Below are 18,072 nucleotides of genomic sequence, written 5' to 3'. Positions count from 1 at the left end.
ATGTCATTCAAGGCTTGTTAGATCACCAAATAATATTAAGAACGAGTTCTTATGTAGCGCATTTAACAATAACGTATCAATGCGCTTTACAATGGTGCTGTGGTCGCTGGGCCAATAAAATTTCTTTAATCTTTCTCAGTTCCCTCCCTGGGGAGTGTATACAGCCCTGAGCTGCGTAGCGATCCAAACAGCTATGCCAAATTCCACACCAACTCCAGAAGAAAATGTTCTTTGCAAAGAAGGATCAGAACACGATGATACCTGTTTACTCATTAATTTTTTGTAAAGCGCTTCGGGACTGTTGTGTGAAGCGCTATATAAGTGCCGTTCATTATTATTATTATTTGGTCCAGCAGCTATCAAATGATACAATGAGTGGTTGGAGCAATGAGCCGTTGTGTTGCTGGATCTGATCCCAAATTACCAAATTATCTTCTGGCTGTTTTAACTATTGATTTTTCTAATTGTTTAAAATTGTTATCCTTTCGTTACTGATCGTTGGTATTGTATCTGCACACAGTTCTTTGCCAAGGCCATTTTAATTTCCCCCGTCGGAGGGATAACAAAGTTTTATCTATCTTTCTATATCTAATTCAGGATCCGAAACCGTTACCCCTTCAAGTGAGTGGATTAACGACGCGGTTCTTAGCCAAACAAGGAGTTGGTAATGACTTTGATCTTCAGTGTACAATCACTCAGAATGCAGTGGAATGTATCCCTAAAGGCATACAAGAGAATCCGAGCCTGACTCAAGAAGGGAACTATCAATGCCAAGTGCCGTAAACCTCAATGAAATAGTTTACTTTTTGTTTTATTGAGGGGGTATTTTTTATGGAACTATGTTCTTTCAATAAAGTCCAGGGCCCAATTTTATAGAGCTGCTTTTTAACTTAAGCACAAACAGTAGCAATGCAAAACAAAATCATGCACACCAGAATAAGGTAACCAGCCAAAATACCATTCCACAAGTACCATCTGTGACTGGTATCCTGCGTATTTTTGCTTAGCAGAAAACTGTAGAACAATTTGCTGTTTAAGCAGCTTTATGAACTTGGGCTCAGCTGGACCCAATTTCAGAGAGCAGCTTAGGCACTGGACACTATCGATTATTATCAAAATAATTGTTAGCATAAAAACTGACTTGGTAACGAGCAATCGAGAGTTGTTGGTAGTGTAGTAATACGTTGTGAGAAACTGCTCCCTCTGAAGTAATGTAGTTTTTAAGAAAGAAGTAATTTCTCAATAAAAAACTGAATTGAATTCGAGATCTCATCAGCTAAGCTGAGGTCTCAAATTCAAGCATCTGAAAACACACAACTTGTGCGACAAGGGTGTTAGGTCTCAAATTCAAGCATCTGAAAACACACAACTTGTGCAACAAGGGTGTTTTTTCTGCCATTATTCTCTCGTAACTTCGACGTAAAATTGAGTTAAAATCTTCACAGTTTTGTTATTGTATGCATATGTTGAGATACACCAAGTGGTCTTTGACAATTACCAAAGGTGTTCAGTGCCCTTAAGTAGATAAGCAGAATAAGGTTATACTATCCAAAATATGCATAAGCATAATTTGCCGTGCTTAAGCAGCTCTATAAAAATTGGGCCACGAGCAAATACTGACAAGAGTTTGAGACTTTAGGAGAGATAAAAAATTCTCTCTCAAATTACCTTTTTCATCAAGCTATGATAGAAGAAGATTTTGCCTTATAACTCATATTCTGAGCAAGACATGTAGATGAGGACCAGTGACAAACAAATGTGAACTAAAAGGCACCATGAATGGTTCCTTCCCAATAATAATAATAATAATAACCCTTTTTTATGTAGCGCTTTTCACACCCGGAGGGAGTCCCAAAGCACTTCACATTATTACCCCTGGTTGCCTTCCCAATTTCTGCTAACATATTTTTGCTTACTCTTTGCAAGCTCTTTACATACTACTAGTTTACCAGGAATCTTTGCCCAAAAAGAATTTGGAACACAAACTGAATACAGCAAATATTTGTATAGTTTTATATACCAATTGCTAAACTGATTGATGTTTCTGTGTACAGAAACATGTTGTCAAATTTTGTATGAAGGGAATGATTGTACTATTAAAACCAAGAATATTTTTACTCAGTTGAGAATAATATTGATTTCTTAAAGGAAAGAAGAATAAACGAAGATACAATTAGTGTAAAAAAGTTATAAATTAGTTTCTACTGCTTTTGTATTAGAACTAAATATGAATTTGCATTGAAGCCAGTGGACACTATTGGTAATTGTCAAAGACTAGCCTTCACAGTTGGTGTATCTCAACATATGCATAAAATAACAAACCTGTGAAAATTTGAGCTCAATCGGTCATCGAACTTGCGAGATAATAATGAGAAAAAAAACACCCTTGTCACACGAAGTTCTGTGCATTTAGATGGTTGATTTAGGTCTTCCAATCAAATTCGTGGAAAATTACTTCTTTCTTGAAAACTATGGCACTTCAGAGGGAGCTGTTTCTCACAATGTTTTATACCATCAACCTCTCCCCATTACTTGTCACCAAGAAAGGTTTTATACTAATAATTACTTTGAGTAATTACCAATAGTGTCCACTGCCTTTAAGGATCATTATACTCAAGAGTCGGATAAAAGAACAATAAACACCTTTGTTGACTGTGGCTGAGTGACACATTCTAAACCGATCCAATGTTGCCTCCCCCTATTGGTTGATTAGCTAAGTTTTACCATGCCATGAAACACTGCCAAGGATTTGCCACACACGCCCATACTACCATGCTCCTGATTGGCTTGGCTGCCCAACACAAACTGTGATTGGCCAAAAGTTTCATGAATATTCAGTGGCTAAGCCTCGACTGAAGCCTTCATTTGCATGGTAGTTGTTTTGTACACATACCAATTATGAAATGGGGTGTGTTGGTGAATGATGTGTTTTAGCACAAACATGAACAACAAATTGCAAAAACAAGTTATAGGAGAAATGAACATTGAGCAAGAGGTTAAGTGCACCCAAATTGTCCCTTGCCAAGTATAAATGATTGTATAAATTAATTTGATAAAGTATAATATGTTGATTCTCAATGGAACACAAAACAAAACAAAAACTTTATTTAAAACAAAGTATCTGGCCGTCAACATAATTTATGATCCAGATAAATATAGTGATTAAATCTAAAAGTAATTTTTTGCAGTGGACACTATTGGTTATTACTCAAAATAATTATTAGCATAAAACCTACTTGGTAACGAGTAATGGGGAGAGGTTGGTAGAACAAAACATTGTGAGAAACGGCTCCCTCTGAAGTGGTGTAGTTTTTGAGAAAGAAGTAATTTTCCACGAATTTGATTTCGAGACCTCAAGTTTAGAATTTGAGGTCTCGAAATCAAGCATCTGAAAGTGTGACAAGGGCGTTTTTTCTTTCATAGTTATCTCGCAACTCTGACAACCAATCAAGCTCAAATTTTCACAGGTTTGTTATTTTATGCATATGTTGAGATACAGCAAGTGAGAAGACTGGTCTTTGACATTTACCAATAGTGTCCACTGGCTTTAAAACAGCACGCTTCTGTATTTACCAAATTCACCTAATGTCACCAGGTCACTATGCTTTTATGGAAGCTTCGGATCCCCTGTGTATTGCTTGGCTATTTGTGGCCAGTACAGGCAAGAAAATTCAGTCCTTGATTGTTAGGTCCAAAGACTTAGAGGGAATGTACGCTTGATATCACTCTTAAAACTAATGTCAATAACAACTCTTGGTTAGATTCCTATATAACCGGGAAAAATGGACCACTTAAAAAGTAAATTAATAATACCAATGAACAGACTTACTGTTGGGGTACTCTCTTCAACAAAATTAATGAGTAAAACCCACGTTGGGTAGGGAAAAGACGCGAGGAGATGCAAAAAAGGAACAGTGACTGTATACAAACAAGTTACAAAAGGCTGCTAAGAAAATTATAAAAACCGGGGTTGCTGTAAAACAGCTTAAGAGGGAAATGTAAACAGGAAAGGCAATGAACTTGAACCATGAATGAACTATCTTGATTATATACAATGGGTTTTCCACCTCTGCCACACCTACAACACCTACAACAACTTTCGATAGTGAAGCATGTAGAGACACATGTCATTTCAAAGTAATGAGGTTTTGTAAAAGTGTGTAAATTTTTAAGCCCCCAAATATATCCCTTTTTATTCTTAACAAAATATAGATGATGTGACCTGTGACATCGCATGTTTACAAAAGAGCCCCAGAGCCTGGACTTCCTGAAGGCACGATTTGTACACAGCCTAATAGAAGAAATCAGTAAATAATATATTTTATGGAGATTGCATTGTCTAATTCTTATCAACTTGTGAAATGATAAAAGAGGGCACATCTCAAAACTTGTCCAGCTTTTACTTTCATAATTATTGGATTTATGTGGAAATTATGACACAAAATGTCAACTTTCTCATTAATGTGCGTGCCAGAATACTCAATAAAAAATCAATATAAAAACACAATACAGCAGAAAAACGAATGCAAAACTAAACCACTTTTAATATGCCTCTTTGAAAATATTGCTCTCAGAATATACTCCCAGAAAAAACCACATGGCAGCCAAATTTCCATTATTATAGAATAACCTTGAAGATAAATAAGCATAATACGCATTGTGTCTGTAAAAGATGGTAAAAGGAATGATTCAAAAATCAACTCTGACTTTCAATTATGTTTTTGAGAGGCGATACCCATGTCTGTGCTAAGGATTCCCAACAGGTATGTATGGTAATGTGGGTCTTTGGTTGCACAGCCTGGTACAGACTGTGGTAATTAAATTAAGTGATTTACTTTTTTGGGGGGAAAGGTTGAATCTGACCCCCAAGTGTTAGACAGACCTTGACAAAGAGAAAGTTGTTTTGTACCAGGTGGTACAGGGCACCAAACTGGTGGGTGTGTTTACTGAACGTGAACAGGAAGGATACAGATCGAACCTCAAGTGTGGAATGGGCTGTTTATGGGCAGAGCATAGGGCAGAGAGATTCGTCCCAAACAAACAACGGTTTGTATCTTCAGTAACACCATGGTAGGCAATGCATAGGTTCCTTGCTCTATGGGCAATGGTACCAAAGACTATGTAGGTAAAACTGGCTCCATACCCTCCATGCAAAGACGTGCTATCTGATCTTAGAGTTAGACCATAAAAGAGATGAGTAAAACCTCTATATGCAGTGCAGACGACTAGCCCTTCAAGTAATAATGAATTGAATCTTGGACAGCAGGATCATGAAAAAGGGAATAATAGAACAAAAATTCCAAGCAAAAAATAAATGTCAAGGTTACAATTTCTGTAGTGCATCTATCACTGCCAAAACTACAAGACTGCCCTAGCCAAAAAAAAAAACACACTCATACATCAATTGATTTCAAACAGAGCTGCTTTTGAACACAAAAATGAGCTTAAAGGCAGTGGACACTATTGGTAATTACTCAAAATAATTATTGGCATAAAACCTTTCTTCGTGACGAGTAATGGGGAGAGGTTGATGGTATAAAACGTTGTGAGAAATGGCTCCCTCTGAAGTGCCATAGTTTTCGAGAAAGAAGTAATTTTCCACGAATTTGATTTCAAGACCCCAGATTTAGAACTTGAGGTCTCGAAATCAACCATCTCAACGCACACAACTTTGTGTGACAAGGGTTATTTTTCTTTCATTATTATCTCGCAACTTCGACGATCGATTGAGCTTAAGTTATCACAGGTTTGTTTTTTTATGCATGTGTTGAGATACACCAACTGTGAAGGCTAGTCTTTGACAATTACCACAAGTGTCCATGCCTTTAACAACAACACAACCAAAATTATGCTTTCCAGAATCATGTAACAAGCCAAACTAGTGATCCTCATGTACCATCTGTGTTTGGTATCTTGATTAGTATCTTGATTAGTTCTGCTTATCAGAAACTGAAGTAAGGACTCTAGTGTTACAGTTTTTCTATGAACATCTTTTCCCACACTGTATATAGTGCCATTGTGTAACCTTGATTTATTTTCCCCAGGGTTGCATCCTGTAATCTGAGCAGCTGTGACCTCCCTTGGGGGTAAGAAATTGTTCCTATATAAACAATCAGAGACAAAAGACTTCCTTCATTTCCAGTACAGTGGTTGTGATAAGCTGAGCAGGATGTGGTGGTTTGATAGAGTGGATAGAGCCACCTCTGTGAAGATGGCTCAACATTTTATGGTACTTCTGTTGTTTTCCTTTCTTTGCAAAGCAAATGGTAAGTACATTTTCTGACTGTGGCTATGCATTATATTTTGTATTGGCATTGGGGAAGTTTAATTAAAGTGCGTGGAAAATGAGAAGTTTCCATTCAATCCACTTTCAAAATCTATTTGCTGATGTATCAAACACAATATATAAGTATACAAAGATAATTTCTCGAAATTGTAAAAAGATTAAAACAAGGATTTTTTAAAAAGCCCGCGCGTCGCGATTCTGAAAATGCAGAGGTCACGATTGGTTGTTGCGCAATGGCTGTGACGTCATAAAGGAGACTGACTAAGTCTGGTACCCATACAACTCACGCACGCTACGCAAGCCCCACATGTAATGTGCGTGTATTGTCCGCCGATTCTATCTCGACGAAGTAAACATGTCAGACTCTGAAAACTCCGGTGACGAATTTTGGGAAGAAATCAGTGTAGATTCTGATGGTTTCAGTGAAGGATATGAAAGTATCTCAGGGGGATCGGGAGACGTTGAGCCAGACGATGAGGATGAGGAGGTGGTTCGTGGGGCTGAACCATATAGATTCGAGCCACTGGCAAGACCACGCCAACATCAAGGTGACGCTGCTGCTGCCGATGACGCCGACCCCGATGATGAACAAGATGGGAATGACTAAGCTGCCAACAACGAGCGATTGAACAATACCGACTGGTAATTTTAATTTCTGAATCATTGACATAGTATAGTTCACTGATTTTACATAGCCTGTGTATGTAGGCTTTTGCTGATATTGATGAGGGCAAAACACGTACCCATGTGTGTATACCTGGTCATTTGGCTCATAAAATCATAGGCCTTTATACTCGCTCGTCTATATCTACACAATCATACATCATACAATGCAAAGAAAGCTTTGTTTGTGAGTAGTTTTCTGTAACTGTTAGTGTCTAATTTGTCATGATGTGAACCAAGTGAAATTCAGTTGTGTACATGAATGTTGAGTTAAATTCCATGCCACAGTTCTCTAAAAAAATGTCTGACTTATAAATTGTCTTGCTTTTTGAATTGAAGGTGTTCCTGTGGTAAATGTTTGGTGATGGAGTTCGTTCACAACTGCATTTGCTGTAAAGAGATTGCAGCCATACAGGAGAAAATCGTTCATACTGGAGTCGCATTGAGGGTTTCAGTTGTTTTACAGACCATCCTTGGTATTCGGCTACATGTCTGAACCCCGGAACACTAGAGACAGCGTACTATGCGTACCGACAACAGTATGGGGATAGAGCTGTTGAAGGTGACCTTCCACGGTAAGAGTTAATTTTCAATGTTTTTAAATTTCAACTTTTTTTTCTGTAAGATTTTTGAACCGAAATAGAAGCACACAACCTGGTTATTATATTCAGATAATCTATTTTATGAGAAACGTGACATACATGAACATGTATCAGGACACTTTTCCCACCCCCAAAGTAAAGGCGACTCTCTTGATAAGCCCATTTCGTTAAATCCCACTTATCCTGGTAACACTGATACTGGCTAGAACATTGGTCAATTCAACGTAACAAATGGACAAATGATATACAGTTTGTTGATTGTAAAACAGAACGGTATTATTTTTTATTTCACAGAAAGTACAGACATGTGTCTTATCGGCAGGTGATCAGGTGGTGTTATGGTTACCTTGGAAGACACAACAAAGTGCCCCTTCCAGCATGCATAATGGGGATAACCAGAACGACTTTCCCCGATGAAGGAGGCAACTATGAAGGGTTTAGATTTCCTGACCTTGATGACATGTAGATTTACAATATAGTAACACATAACTGGATATCAGTAACACTTTTACATGGTTTAGGAGTAAATATACACTTTACAATGTAAATATGATGATAGTCTTTCAAAAATGAGTTTGAACGGTCAAGCATTTTTGTAAAGTTTACAAAAGAGGCCTTTGCATTTTTTTTATTTTTTTTACACAAAATATTTTACATTCAAAGTTTTGGACTAAATATATTTGAGGGAATGCCATGTCAAATTCATTTTTGTGATGCACTCATGGATGAGTAGGAAAAATAAAACAGAATTTGTACTTTACAATAAAAAAAATGTACAATTATACAGCACATGTACATGTGTTTGTTAAAATTCAAGCTCACCACGATGTCAAATTTAAAAAATATGTTGTTGCATTTTTATTTAAAAATGTAGTGGTAGCCATGGCTAGTTATATTGGTTGAGTTCAGTCGAATAGTATTCTAGTGTGCAAACCAAGTAACAATAAATGCATGCTGAAATGAATGCATAATGAATATCAAAGGATTATGCTCTGTTGTGTCGTCACCCCCACCCACCCAACCACCCACCCACCCATATATACTGCAGCAAATGGGTCCCTACACTGACAAATTGAGAAAATATTATGACTGACGATAATCCAAAATTTCTGTTTGAGGAAAAAGGGTGTGAGATGCCATTTCGACTTTTTCAATACCCCAAGGCACAGGTTGCATTCATGAACCTTTGTTTTGGAAGCATGTTTTTTTTTATCTTGAGAATTTTGATAAAATCACTGTCGGAGGCATCTTCACTGTATTACCTGTAACAAACTAAACTGTACATCTTCCCACTGAGCAGTGGAATGCAGACACACCAATTTCATGGGCAAAATAAAATTACAAAAAAAATCTTTCACTTAGTTCAAAATTGGCACTGCGATTTATTAAATCTTGTGGTTTTTTTATTTTAAGTACAACAGGTTGGTCGAGTCATTAAAAATCACCTTAACAAGGAAGTCCTGTTTACAAAGAGTAAATTCTTGGGTCCCAAATATCCAGTTCTCTTTGTGTTTCTTTGACAGTTGAGTGTTTCACACAGAACATCTTATTGTGTTTCTTTTAGAAATATGAAACTGACCACATTTGACGAATTCTTGTGTTTTGTTCAGAAGTGGGCAACAGTATAATAAAGATTGTGCACGTAAACATTTAGCTTATTTAAACCAGGCAAACGCAGCATTCCAAGTTGATATTTTTTGTGGCAATTTTGTAGGTCGGTACATGCCTTGCCAGTATCTACTGTAATGTTTCACAAGAATTTATCAAAGGTATTAAAACCAAAAAACTTCCAATTTTGTGTTAGTTGCAACAGTCCTTATCCACAAGTTTTCAATGTACCCTGTTGGTTTACACACAACTTTAATAAAATCACAAAGAATGTGCTAGCGGCAACTTGGCGTTTACTTCTTGCGTTTCTTTCTGGATGAAGGTTCTCCCTCTTGTTGGCCCTCAGTATGCCTTTTGTCAGCAAGCTTGCTCTTCTTCTTCTTCTTTGTTGCCATACTTGCTGGAACAACCACACCTTCAGTCCCCTCTGGTCTTCCTACAGGCTCCACCGCTTTACCAAACCTTGACACAAATTCTTTCACAGCCTGTGTTTTGTCAGGGCGAGTTACCTTTGCTGTTAGATATCCAGGATTTGCCTTCAGCTCCGGGTACTTGGCTCTGGTGTCTGCCCCAGCTGCGCAGAGTAACAGAACCTTTTCCATGATCCTCTTGCTGAAATCTATAATGTAATAAAATCAATTATAAGGACACAACCCACAATGTGCACATACAACTTCATGTGGATTTGCCTAATCAATTGGTTAACTTTGATGCATGCAAAATATTGCTAGAGGAATGTGAAGGGTGAAAAACTAGGCGCAAATTGTGAAACAAGGAAAATTTTATACACAAAAATAAGGGGGTGCCCCCAAAACAAAGAAGTTGTTCATTTGAAATAAACTGTAAAAAAAGGAGACTTGAACATCAACTGTATCTTACAGAAATTTAGTCTTTGTACTGTGCCCCAAATAAAAAGTAAAAATTACTTAGATCAGTTGAAGTTTATTTGCAAAGAAATCATTAATCACGACAAGAACACCTCTTGTGCCAGCATATGTATGTACTTGCACACAACCATGCACTTACTGTGAGTGGCCTTTATGAGCACCTTCCTGACAGTATATCCCCCCGTGGTCTGCTTGGCCCTTGGATAGCAGATGCTGAATGCTGGATTGCCCTCCCTGTCCATGGCCTGTGCCCTGTTGGTGTTCTCGTTGAAATGAAGCGCAGCAAGGTATATTCTGAAATAAACAAGGATGTACTTGTATGATAAAATGCATGGTGTTGCAGTATGTACTGCCAAAACCTTGGCCGAACCTTTAAATGAAAGCTAGTGGAATGCACAAAATACTAATGCACTGTACATGTACATTTTGTTTTTATACCTTAATCATGAAACCTAAAAGTTTCACCCAATTATGATCTACTCTTTGAAAAATTGCAAAAATCAAGGGCAGGTCCCATAAATTAGTTAGGGGGGTCAGGCCCGTAGTTATTCTTTCTAGTCAATTCCCCATCCCACAGCTTCTAAGGCATACACTACAGATAGCCCCCCCCCCCCCCCCCCCCCCCCCCCCCCCCCGCAACCACCCTCTAAAGTATATGGTTAAACCTAGTATGTAGACCAAACTTGCTCACCTGCATAACATGCCCTCATACAAAAATGAAAACATCTTAGGCGCGTACTGGTTAATAACCGAGTGGAAGCCTTCCACCGAGGATGTCTGCATGGATGGCGACAACATTTTCACATCCTTTCTTGTCCACGTGCTGTCCAGAATGGCTGCAACTTTCTTGGCAGAAGCCGACCCTGAAAAATATTCAACAAAAGGTGTACAAACCTTTAGTGACAAATACAGTGTCTGCTGGTCCATGAGAGAACAGTTTTAAAATTCAATTACTTCAAGCTGAATGAAGTCCATGGCATGGCATTGACTTAAAAAAAAAATATAAAACATTTTCAGATAAATTTTTGTATTAATTACTGTTAAATTTACAACCGCATTGAAACTTTCCCCAATGACCATGATTATGAATAATTGGACAAACGAAATCGGTGGTTTGTACATACCCTTGCTCTTTCCCTTTTGAGGTATGCTCCCCCAGAGCGCTTACGAGGATCTGTACTCCATGTCTTCTCTGCGGTGCTTGTGCTAACTGCTAGGGCCGGGCTCATCCGACTGAGTCTGCACATCGGCGGACGTCGAAGGAATTCCCGTCGAAGTACTCGGTGTCGGACGTTGATGCATGACCGATACTGTTGGTCCTTTGATGCTTGGGACATACCCAACTTTAAGTCTGAACCGAAATGGCAAGCCAAGACTTCGCTTCTTCTTAACTGTTTCGTCAATACAATCATCGGTGAAGTGAGCCGAGCAGACAAAAGATGAACTACCTACATGTAGTGTGAAGTCGGAACGTGTGTTGTTGACGAAACGAACTCATGCTCGCTGGCAGTGCACTATCTTGGGGAAACAACAACCAAAATACTTCGGGATTTTTCAGTATATTACGTGTGCACCCGCCTAAAACACACGATTCGGGCATTTTGATAGTGTCGGCACTGAACTTTAGATACACAAATCGAAGATTAAATGATACTAAACTGGGATACAACCAGAGGATAAAATTGTGAAGCTCGCATCGCTACGGCGAAAACAAAGCATACACACACACGTTGAAGCTCCTAGTGTACTTCCGCGTCACGTGACTCGATCTCCTTTATGACGTTTTTGGGGTCACGTGCATATCATTATCTCAAAGTCCTACTTTTACGTTATGGGGGCAGAGGGGGTCATGCGAGTGCTAGGGTTGTCGCTTCTTTTTCAAGGTCAAATACACAGATAATGGTAAAGTAATATTTTATTTGGAATCAGTAGGGCTTGTTTTATAATGTATATGTATTTTCCGTCCCTCAAAGCTATCATTTTTCACGGCCTTTAAACTTTTAAAGACACTGGACACTATTGGTAATTGTCAAAGACCAGTCTTCTCACTTGGTGCATCTGAACATATGCAGAAAGTAACAAACCAGTAAATTTGAGCTCATTTGGTCATCGAAGTTGCGAGATAATAATGGGAGGAAAAACACCTTGTCACACCATGGAAGTCACACAAAGTTGTGTGATTTCAGATGCTTGATTTCGAGGACCTCAAATTCTAATTCTAAGGTCTCAAAATCAAGTTCAAATTACTTCTTTCTCAAAACTACGTTACTTCAGAGGGAGCCGTTTCTCACAATGTTTTATACTGTCAACAGCTTTCCATTGTCCTAAGTTGTAATGCTAACAATTATTTTGAGTAATTACCATATGTCCATGTTGTGCCTTCAAAGTAGTCACATCAATCATAATTTTACTATACTTTGGGAAGTGTAAGATTCTCTTTTGCAAAACTTCCAAACTTATTTTTAAAAAGAACTAAAAGTTTACAAGATAAACCGTTATTATAGTCAGGGAACTTATCTACCGTTCATCCGTATGATCTTTTTTTACAACATCAGGCCGGAAAATATAAGCTGTGCTTTAATAAATCATCAATTGTTAGTTTGATTAACATGCCTCATTCCCTCCCCCATCCAACCCCATGCGATTGCAGTAAAAAAAAAGATGGCATGGTTTTTAACTGCAAAAATGCAATACATGCTTCGTTTTCCCCAAGCATTGGCTTGGCATACATTGATTTTAATGTGAGTGCAGTTCTTGAATTTTTCTTGGTTTTTATTTGTGGCAGCGAATCAATTAGACTTCGCACACAAAAAAATACTTGGAAACACCCACTCTGGTAATATTTAGTGTACGCAATGTAGTGGTTGGAGGAAGGAACACATTTTAGTGAACAAAAGGGACTTGTGTGATGACACTTTTGTATTTTTTAAGTGAAGAGTTTCACAAATCATGAATATCAGCCCTATAAAATTAAGTAAAAAGTATAACAATGTATGGCATTGTTTTTTATCAATATAAACCACAAGGGAAACTGACTGGGTAAATTTATAAGTGATTTTTGGGGTTGAACAAAGAATTGACTAGAGTGGGATTCGAACCAACGACCTTCGGATTAACGTGCCGACGCTCTACCAACTGAGCTATCTAGCCCTATATTGGTAGTGTCCCTATTTTGTCAATATCTTTGTTCGGGGGTGCCAGTCAGAAGCCATACAACCGTTAACTGCCGTGTAGCTAAGGATCACACCAAAATTACGATACAACCTGGGAAGCGGCAGCTAGGGGATCACCTTAAGGGGATGCGACTTTTTGTTTCAGATATCAATATAAACCACAAGGGAAACTGACTGGGTAAATTTTTAAAGATTTTTGGGGTTGAACAAAGAATTGACTAGAGTGGGATTCGAACCAACGACCTCCGGATTAACGTGCCGGCGCTCTACCAACTGAGCTATCTAGCCCTATATTGGCAGTGTCCCTATTTTGTCTCAATATCTTTGTTCGGGGGTGCCAGTTTCCCTTGTGGTTTATATTGATATCTGAAACAAAAAGTTGCATCCCCTTAAGGTGATCCCCTAGCTGCCGCTTCCCAGGTTGTATCGTAATTTAGGTGTGATCCTTAGCTACACGGCAGTTAACGGTTGTATGGCTTCTGACTGGCACCCCCGAACAAAGATATTGACAAAATAGGGACACCACCAATATAGGGCTAGATAGCTCAGTTGGTAGAGCGTCGGCATGTTAATCCGGAGGTCGTTGGTTCGAATCCCACTCAAGTCAATTCTTTGTTCAACCCCAAAAAGCATTGTTTTTTACATAAAATGACCACTGCTGACCGAGTGACCACAAGGTGACCAATGACCAAAAACTGTTCCACCCGAAATTGGACTCGATTTTGAAAAGGAGTTGCATTCTTTAATTTTTTTGTGAAACGATCACAGCTGACCACTAGGATGACCATTGGCCCAATTTTATGACTGTCCATAAAATGTAAAAAGGCAACTTGTTTTTATTTTTAGCTGGCCATCGGCCAAAATCTTTCCCTTAGCCACTACGGCACTAAACCATGGGTTATAGACTGCAATCGACTGAGAATGTGGGAGATAAATTGTTTTGTAAATATTCATAAAATGACCACTACTGATGACCATTAGATGACCATTAGAAACAATTTTCTGAGCACTTTTTGTCTTAAGTCTGACTTGTATGGTTTGTAGTAATCCAAATATACATTTATATATCACCATGCAATGCCTCAAATCCCATTTATCCTTTGTACCGCAAAGCTTGTGATAAAGATACTGAGTTTACGTGCGGATCAGACGGACAGTGCCTCCCGGCATCTTGGCAATGTGATGGTCAACAAGATTGTACAGATTCTTCAGACGAAAGTAGCTGTGAAGGTTAGGAGGCCACATGTTGAAATTGTTAACATTTCATGGAAATACCAGTGAGCCAAACTACCACGTTCAATGTTTGATATACAAAACTGTGGCCACTGGGGTATATTTTGTGTATTTTTTGCATAGTGGATTTTACTGTGTTGCATGTGAGAGCGTGCAACCACTGAGCATGTGTCAAAGTGCATCCCTGCAATTTGGACAGTGACTGTGATCTGGAATGTCCAAATTAAAGCATTGCCCAATTTCATAGAGCTGCTTCGGCCTAGGCAAAAACTAACATGTACAATTTGTGAGTGGTGTTCTGCTCATTTCTGTTTAGCAGAACATTAAGCAATATATTTTCTGCTTAGGCAACTCCATGACATTGGGCCCTATAAATACACAACATCACTATCTTCCAGCAGAAACTTAAACCACACTTGTTCATGCTTGCTTTCAAACATCTTGACAATACTTTATCTTAATCTTTAACTTCTGATCCTGACCGGTGCTTTCAATGTTTCTCAGTAAAGTGCGCCTTTATAATGCTGTAGTTTATTACTATTGTTAAGAAAGAGAACAGATAAAAAAGTTTTGAATTACTGACACGCCGGGGGGGGGGGGGGTTTCAGCTTATAAAACCTTTGTTTTAAACCTTTGTTTTGTTGTAAATATCGATCCCCATTCCCTGTGTTGTTAGTAAAATAATCAAAATATCCAAAAAATAGGTTTTGGAAATACTTTTGTAACAGATACAATATGAATTAATTGTGCATGAAGCATTTAAAGACTTCGGACACCTTTTGTTATTTTTAAAGACCATGTCTTCTCACTTGGTTAATTTCAACATTATGCACAAAATAACAAACCTGTGAAAATTTGAACTCAACGGGTCGTTGAAGTTGCAAGATAATAATGGAAGAAAAAACACCCTGTGCTTTCAGATGCTTGATTTCTGGACCTCAAAATCTATAGTTCTGAGTCCTCGAAATCAAATTCAAGTATTTTAACGGAAACTTATTACGTTATTTCATAGAGAGCCATTTCTCACAATGTTTCATGCACTTGTTTGTTGACAGCTCTCCATTGCTTGTTACAAAGTAAGTCCATATGCTTACAATTATTTTGAGTAATTACCAATAGTGTCTAGTGGCTTCAAATTTTCACAGCTACAATTTCATGTGATATATAATATGTAGGGCTTGAGCTCAACTGTGATGCAGAGACCGAGTTTGAATGCAGCGACGGCTGTATAACCAAACGATGGCGTTGTGACGGAGAAGAGGATTGTAAGGATGGTTCAGATGAAGCTTCATGTTCAGGTAAGTTTTCATAATAACAATAATAATAATAATAATAATAATATCGAAGTCTTATATAGCGCACGTATCTACCAAACAAGGTACTGAAGGCGCTGGATATATATACAAACTTTCAGAAAGATAGGTTATTGCAGTGATGAAATCTGAGACCCAATTATTTAGCACCTTATAACTAAGAGTTTACAAAGTGCTACTGCGCATATAGCAGCCACAGCCAGGAACACTGGGGCAAACCCCGGTCTTTTCGATGAGTGCACTGGGTTCTTTTACATGCATTACACAACACATGAGACCAACGGCTTAACGTCCCATCCGAAGGACGAAGCAATGGTTAAGTGTCTTGCTTAAGGACACAAGTCTCATGACTGGGGATTTAAACCCACACTCTGCTGATCAGAAACACCAGAGTTTGAATTCGGTGCTCTTAACCGCTCAGCCACGACACTTCAATTTTACAATTAATTGAAAAAACAAGTAATATTATAAATGATACCAACACTTATATAACACCTTAATCTTGTTGACATGCTCTAGGCTGCTGAACATGGCATGAGTAATGGACAAACTAAAAAAAATTAGAAACACAATTATAACATTAGGAGTAAAAAATCTTTAAAACATTCAATCTGTTTGTAAACATGTACCTCATTAAACAGAATTCCTGAAGTATTAAAAGTGCAGTTTGATGTAGAATTTCAAATACAAAAGTATTAGTATGGATGCCATTTCTCTCCTTTGGAAAAAAAAAAATTAAAATCCAAGATTCAAACAGAAGTATCAAAGAGTCTACACAATAGTACTGCAACAACAAGGAGATGCATATGTGGGTCATTCTAGTTAGAGCATGACTTTTGGCATTTTCTCATGTGGGGAATCGGTCTATGTTGGTGAGTGGTGGCGAAACTGCACCTGCTACATGCAGGGTATGATCGAGTTATCCTCAGCTATTTTCCCATACAATTGGACCAGAGCAGGAGAAGGCACATGATCCTGTTTGGCTCCCAGATAGGAATGACAGCAAGGTTGAGGAGCTTTCTGTCTGAGAGAGTGTTGAGGAAAACACTAACTGAGGATCAGGGTCAGAGCTCAAGAAAGGCAGCTAGATAGAATGAGAGTTAGAGCAGGAGCCTGCGCAAAATACTGTTTGGCTCCCTGACAGGCCAGACAGGTTGAAGAGCTTTATGTCTGAGAGAGTGTTGAGGAGAACACCATCAACTGAGGATCAGGGTTACAGCTCAAGAAAGGCAGCTTGATAGAAAGAGAGTAGAGCAGGAGCCCGCACAATACTGTTTGACTCCCTGACAGGCAATACAGGTTGAAGAGCGTTCTGTCTGAGAGAGTGTTGAAGAAAACACCAACTGAGGATCAGGGTCACAGCTCAAGAAAGGCAGCTACATAGAAAGAGAGATAAAAGAGTGGTAGCCAGCACACAAACTGTTTGGCTCCCTGACAGGCGAGACAGGTTGAAGAGCTTCCTGTCTGAGAGAGTGTTAAGGAAACACCAACTGAGGATCATCAAGGTCAGAGCTCAAGAAAGGCAGCTACATAGAAAGAGAGATAAAAGAGTGGAAGCCAGCACACAAACTGTTTGGCTCCCTGACAGGCGAGACAGGTTGAACAGCTTTGAATCTGAGATGAGGAGTAGAACACCAACTGAGGATCAGGGTCAGAGCACAAGAAAGGCAGCTAGATAGAAAGAGAGATAAAAGAGTTGGAGCCAGCACACAAACTGTTTGGCTCCCTGACAGGTGAGACAGGTTGAACAGCTTTGAATCTGAGATGAGGAGTAGAACACCAACTGAGGATCAGGGCCATAGCTCAAGAAAGGCAGCTATATACTGAGAGAGAGAATAGCACAGCTGTTTTTGAAAACTTGCACATAATATTTTGATGTGGGTTTTACAATTGCAGAATTGGAGCTCAGCTGTTCAGAGACTGAATTCAAATGCAGTGACAATCACTGTATACCTAAACACTGGCATTGTGACGGTGAAGAAGACTGCAAGGATGGTTCGGATGAAGCTACCTGTTCAGGTATGTTCTATCTGGTTTTATAGTTAAAGACACTGGACACTATTGGTAATTGTCAAAGACCAACATTCTCACTTGGTGTATCTCAACATATGCATAAAATAACAAACCTGCGAAAATTTGAGCTCAATTGGTCGTCAAAGTTGCGAGATAATGATAAAAGAAAAAACACCCCAGTCACACGAACACGAAGTTGTGTGCTTTAAGATGCTTGTTTTTCCTACCTCAAAATTTAATTCTGAGGTCTCGAAATCCAATTTGTGGAAAATTACTTCTTCCTCAAAAATTACG

At 38.7% G+C, this 18,072-nt stretch overlaps 3 protein-coding genes and 1 pseudogene across 5 annotated transcripts in view; 3 read left to right on the top strand and 1 right to left on the bottom strand.

Annotated features, from left to right (window-relative positions):
- Positions 1-2,921, top strand: part of LOC139945734 (uncharacterized) — a 34,594-nt gene extending 31,673 nt beyond the window's left edge. The window contains exon 31 of the mRNA XM_071943113.1: positions 598-2,921. Within this exon, the coding sequence (XP_071799214.1) occupies positions 598-783 (186 nt within the window). The 3' untranslated portion in view covers positions 784-2,921. The remainder of the gene's footprint in view (positions 1-597) is intronic.
- Positions 2,922-6,116: 3,195 nt separating this feature from the next.
- The window catches only part of LOC139945733 (low-density lipoprotein receptor-related protein 2-like), a 56,313-nt gene continuing 44,357 nt past the window's right edge, over positions 6,117-18,072 (top strand). For 2 of the 3 annotated variants that reach the window (XM_071943111.1, XM_071943109.1), the window contains exons 1-4: positions 6,117-6,266; positions 14,333-14,449; positions 15,628-15,750; positions 17,662-17,784. In XM_071943111.1, the coding sequence (XP_071799212.1) occupies positions 6,170-6,266; positions 14,333-14,449; positions 15,628-15,750; positions 17,662-17,784 (460 nt within the window). In that variant the 5' untranslated portion in view covers positions 6,117-6,169. The remainder of the gene's footprint in view (positions 6,267-14,332; positions 14,450-15,627; positions 15,751-17,661; positions 17,785-18,072) is intronic. The other variant, XM_071943110.1, reaches the window with a different exon arrangement.
- Positions 6,370-8,526, top strand: LOC139945736 (P2X purinoceptor 7-like; annotated as a pseudogene).
- LOC139945737 (uncharacterized) lies at positions 9,111-11,795 on the bottom strand. The gene is made up of 4 exons (XM_071943114.1): positions 11,171-11,795; positions 10,738-10,909; positions 10,186-10,340; positions 9,111-9,778 (listed from the first exon to the last, which is right to left on the bottom strand). Exons 2-4 carry the CDS (start codon positions 10,842-10,844, stop codon positions 9,453-9,455), a joined length of 588 nt encoding a protein of 195 aa, XP_071799215.1. The 5' UTR covers positions 10,845-10,909; positions 11,171-11,795; the 3' UTR covers positions 9,111-9,452.

Source organism: Asterias amurensis, chromosome 13, assembly GCF_032118995.1.
Source record: "Asterias amurensis chromosome 13, ASM3211899v1".
Lineage (NCBI taxonomy): Eukaryota > Metazoa > Echinodermata > Asteroidea > Forcipulatida > Asteriidae > Asterias > Asterias amurensis.
The sequence above is the reverse complement of the archived record's forward strand: the minus strand, read 5'-3'. Positions and strand labels throughout refer to the sequence as shown.